The sequence below is a fragment of the Scomber japonicus genome, chromosome 21, assembly GCF_027409825.1.
Source record: "Scomber japonicus isolate fScoJap1 chromosome 21, fScoJap1.pri, whole genome shotgun sequence".
Classification (NCBI taxonomy): domain Eukaryota; kingdom Metazoa; phylum Chordata; class Actinopteri; order Scombriformes; family Scombridae; genus Scomber; species Scomber japonicus.
Genome location: NC_070598.1, coordinates 1,616,554 through 1,621,434, shown reverse-complemented (window position 1 = coordinate 1,621,434; position 4,881 = coordinate 1,616,554). Strand labels below are relative to the sequence as shown.

Sequence of the window (4,881 nt, the reverse complement as noted above, 5' to 3'; positions counted from 1 at the left end):
CCTTTCCTTTCCTCTCACCTCCTGTCCTCCTTTCCTTTCCTCCTCATCAGCTCTCTCCTTGTTTCCTATCCTGTCATCTAGTTTTCTCATCGTTCCTTTCCTTTCTCCTTGTTTCCTTTCCTCATCTCCTTTCCTTGCTTCTTTTCTCTCCTCACCTTCTCTTGTCTCCTCTTTCCTTTCCTCTCCTCTACTTGTCTCCTTTGTTTCCTCCTTTTGCTCCTTCTTTTCTTTCCTCATCACCTCTCTTCTCCTCCTCCTGTGTCCTCACTTCCACACTTACTTCTTTTTTTCCCCCTATCTCCTTTTCTCCTCTTTTCTCTCCTCGCCTTCCTCTCCTCTTTTCCTCCTTCTTTCCTTTCCTATCACCTCTCCTTGTTTCCTTTTCCTCCCTTCCCTACTTTCTTTTCCTCGTCTCCTCTCTCGTTCTCTCCTCTCCTCCTTGCTTCTTTTCTTTCCTCATCTTGTCTCCTTCTTTCCTTTCCTTTCCTCTCCTCTTCTTCTTTTCTTTCCTCATCTTCTCTGTGTCCTCACCTCCTTTCCTCCTTTTCCTGTCCCCCTCTCCTCTCCTCTCGTCTCCTCTTTCCTCTCCTCTCCTACTACTTGTCTCCTTCGTCTCTCCTATTGCTCCTTCTTTTCTTTCCTCACCACCTCTCATCTTCTCGTTACTCCTCATGTCTCCTCGCTTCCTCTCCTCCTCCTTTCCTTTCCTTTCCTATCACCTTTCCTTGTTTCCTTTTTCTCTTTTTCCTCCCTTCCCTATTTTCTTTCCATCGTCTCCTCTCTCGTTCCCTCCCTCCCTCCCTCCCTCCCTCCTCCTCCTCCTCCTCCTCCTCCTCCTCCTCTTTGAACTTCTGTAAACCGACACCATCGCTGCCGCCACATGCTCCTCGCTAGCTGGATGACCTTTATACACACACACACACACACACACACACACACACACACACACACACACACACACACACACACACACAGACCCACACACACACACACACACACACACTGAAATAGCGAAACACATGATAACAGCCTGCACACTTTCTCACGCTTCTAGTAACACCTAAACTGTAACACACAATCTCACAAACATCCATTCATCATGTTTACAAGTATCACACACACACACACACACACACACACACACACACACACACACACACACACACACACACACTTCTTTAATTCCAGCGACACTGTCTGACCTTTTTGTGAGGAGGAGGAGGAGGAAACTCGTCCTCTTCATCAGTCAGGTGTTCAGAAACATAAATGTGTGACATTAAACATGACGAATTAAAATAAAAAGATTTTTAAAAAAGTAATAAAATAAATAAAATAAATCAAATGAAAAACAAGAGGAAGAAGTTTAAAAACGCACCAATCTACTTTGTTATCAGACGAGAGGGAGATGACTTCCTGTTGTGACCTCGGGGCTTCCTCTTCTCTCCAGCGGCCATATAAGGCTGTCGGCTGCTGTATGTGTAATTATCACATAATTACACATACTTACAGCTCATTACATGGTGTGTGTGTGTGTGTGTGTGTGTGTGTGTGTGTGTGTGTGTGTGTGTGTGTGTGTGTGTGTGTGTGTGTGTGTGTGTGTGTGTGTGTGTGTGTGTGTGTGTGTGTGTGTGTGTGTGTGTGTGTGTGTGTGTACTGTGACCCTCCCACCAACTATAACTCCTTTTATTTATTTATTCATATGTTTTTAACCCTCCTGTTGTCCTTGAGTCAAGGAAGGAAGGAAAGGAGGGAGGAAAGAAAGAAGAAAGGAGGGAAGAAAGAAAGAGGGAAGGAAGGAAAGGAGGGGAGGATGCAGGAAGGAAAGGAGGAAGGAAAGGAGGAAGGGAGGAAAGAAAGAGAGAAGGAGGGAGGAAGAAGGAAGGAAGGAGGAAGGAAAGGAGGGAGGAAGAAAGAAGGAAGGAAAGTAAGGGAGGGAGGAAAGAAAGAGAAGGAGGGAAGGAGGAAGGAAAGAAGTAAGGAAGAAGGAATAATGGAAGGGAGAAAGAAGGAGGGAGGAAGGAAGGAGGGAGGGAGGAAAGGAGGGAGGAAAGAAAGAGAGAAGGAGGGAAGAAGGAAGCAAAGGAGGAAGGAAAGGTGGGAAGGAAGAAGGAAAGAAAGGAGGGAGGGAGGAAAGGAAAGAAGTAAGGAAGAAGGAAGGAAAGGAGGGAGGAAGGAGGAAGGAAAGGAGGGAGGGAGGAAAGAAAGAAGGAGTGAAGGAGGAAGGAAAGAAAGAAGGAGTGAAGGAGGAAGGAAAGAAGTAAGGAGGGAGGAAGGAAGGGAGGAAGGAAAGGAAAGGAAAGGAGGGAGGAAGGGAGGAAAGGAAAGGAGGGAGGAAGGTAGGGAGGAAAGGAAAGGAAGAAGGCAAGAAAGGAAAGAAGGAAGGGAGGAAGGAAAGGAAAGAAGGAAGGGAGGAAGGAAAGGAAAGAAGGAAAGGAGGAAGGACAGACTGAAGGAAGGAAGGGAGGAAAGAAGGAGGACGACAGGAAGTTTAATAAAGCTTCAAACTCACAGAAACAAAACTTTAAACCTTTTTCGTCTGTTTTTTTTTTTCTCTTCTCTCAGACACATGAAGATCCACGAGAAAGACCCGGCCAGCGGTCTGCTCCCCGTCAGCCCCCCCTCCCCCACCAAACGCCGCCGTCCGTCCGTCAAGAGGAGGCAGGGCATGGAGGAGGAGAACGGAGACGAGCCCCCCAGCAAGAAGGTAAGAAAACACCACCTGTCATCAAAAGCAGTTTATATACAAGAGGGAGGAGTCACATGTGGGCCGGATCATTAAAAAAAAGAAGGAAGGAAGGAAGGAAGGAAGGAAGGAAGGAAGGGAAGGAATGAAAGACAGCCAAAAGGAAAGAGGGAAGAAATGTAGGAAAGAGAGATAGTGAAGGATGGACAGACAGAAGGAAGGAAGGAAGGACAGAAGGAAGAATGGAAGGAAGGACAGAAGAAAGAAAGGGAGGAAGGAACGAAGAAAGGAAGGAAGGACAGATGGAAGGAAGGAAGGAAGGACAGAAGAAAGGAAATTAGGAAGGACAGAAGGAAGAATGGAAGGAAGGACAGAAGGAAGACAGGAACGACTAACGAAGAAAGGAAAAAAGGAAGGTAGGAAGGACAGAAGGAAGAATGGAAGGAAGGAAGGACAGAAGGAAGGAAGGAAGGACAGACGGAAGAATGGAAGGAAGGACGGAAGGAAGAAAGGAACGATGAACGAAGAAAGAAAAAAAGGAAAGTAGGAAGGACAGATGGAAGGAAAAAAGGAAAGTAGGAAGGACAGATGGAAGGAAAAAAGGAAAGTAGGAAGGACAGATGGAAGGAAGGAAAAGAGCACAGGATGGCAAGTGGGCCGGATCGCACCCCTCAGCGGGCCGTATTCTGTTAAACTAACAGAGCTGCAACCACTTCCTGTCTGAGCTTTTCAAAATAAAGTGCATTGTCTGACTCAGGCTGGAAACTGTGCACTTTTATTTACAGTTAAAACATTTCGCTGTGTGTTTCAGCTTCCTGTTAAACTAACGGAGCTGCAGTGACTTCCTGTCTGAGCTTTTCAAAATAAAACCTTAATGCAAATCTCAATGACAAGTATCTATGCTATTATCATCTGTAAACTCCTGTGTTGTTAATGTGTGTGTGTGTGTGTGTGTGTGTGTGTGTGTGTGTGTGTGTGTGTGTGTGTGTGTGTGTGTGTGTGTGTGTGTGTGTGTGTGTGTATTACCTGTGTGTGTGTGTGTGTGTGTGTGTGTGTGTGTAGATGGTGGAGGACGTAGCGTCGGAGGACTCGGCGGCGGTGATTCGAGGAGCGGAGGAGGAGCTGCTGCCTTGTCCAATCTGCTTCAAGACCTGCAACTCCAGACTGGAGCTGGACGCACACATGGACTCACACCCAGACACCGCACTGAGGTACACACACACACACACACACACACACACACACACACACACACACACACACACACACACACACACACACACACACACACACACAGTTTAATCCTGACTCTCCATCCCAACACTCAGACTCCACATCAGATATTAAAGTATTTATTTTTATATTTAGTGAGAGAGAAAAAGTTTAAGTTAAGATAAACCTGAGAGGAGGAGGAAGAGGAGGAGGAGGAGGAGGAGGCTAATAAGTCACCACAGAGAGAGAGAACAACTTAATAAGTCACAGAGAGGAGGAGGGTCCAGGACTCGCTCGGCCGGGGCCCGTTACCATGACGACAACCCCCCACCCCCCTCCCTGAAGAAGAAGAAAAAAAAAAAAAGAAGAGGGGGGGAGGAGGACGGGGGAAAAAAGAGACACAGTCTGTCACCATGGCAACACAACTCCTAACGAACACACACAGAGTTCAGAGTGTTTTCCACCCTAAGTTGTGAGAAGCTGGAACGATGGATGAAAGAAAGAAAGAGAGAAAGAAAGAGAGAAGGATGAGCAAGAAAGAAAGAGAGAAGGATGAGGAAGAATGAATGAAAGAAAGAAGGATGAGCAAGAAAGAAAGAAAGAAAGAAAGAAAGAGAGAGAGAGAAGGATGAGAAAGAAAGAAAGAAAGAAAGAGAGAAGGATGAGCAAGAAAGAAAGAGAGAAGGATGAGGAAGAATGAAAGAAAGAAAGAAGGATGAGCAAGAAAGAAAGAAAGAAAGAGAGAGAGAAGGATGAGAAAGAAAGAAAGAAAGAAAGAGAGAAGGATGAGCAAGAAAGAAAGAGAGAAGGATGAGCAAGAAAGAAAGAGAGAAGGATGAGGAAGAAAGAAAGAAAGAAAGAAGGATGAGGAAGAAAGAAAGAAAGATGAGGAAGAATGAAAGAAAGAAGGATGAGGAAGAAAGAAAGAAGGATGAGGAAGAATGAAAGAAAGAAGGATGAGGAAGAATGAAAGAAAGAAAGAAGGA

General features: G+C 45.7%; 1 protein-coding gene across 1 annotated transcript in view; it reads left to right on the top strand.

The window, feature by feature from the left end:
- Nucleotides 1-2,566: 2,566 nt before the first annotated feature.
- rreb1a (ras responsive element binding protein 1a) overlaps nucleotides 2,567-4,881 on the top strand; it is a 17,152-nt gene continuing 14,837 nt past the window's right edge. Inside the window, exons 1-2 of the mRNA XM_053342074.1 lie at nucleotides 2,567-2,704; nucleotides 3,746-3,894. Coding sequence (XP_053198049.1) covers nucleotides 2,567-2,704; nucleotides 3,746-3,894 — 287 coding nt within the window. The remainder of the gene's footprint in view (nucleotides 2,705-3,745; nucleotides 3,895-4,881) is intronic.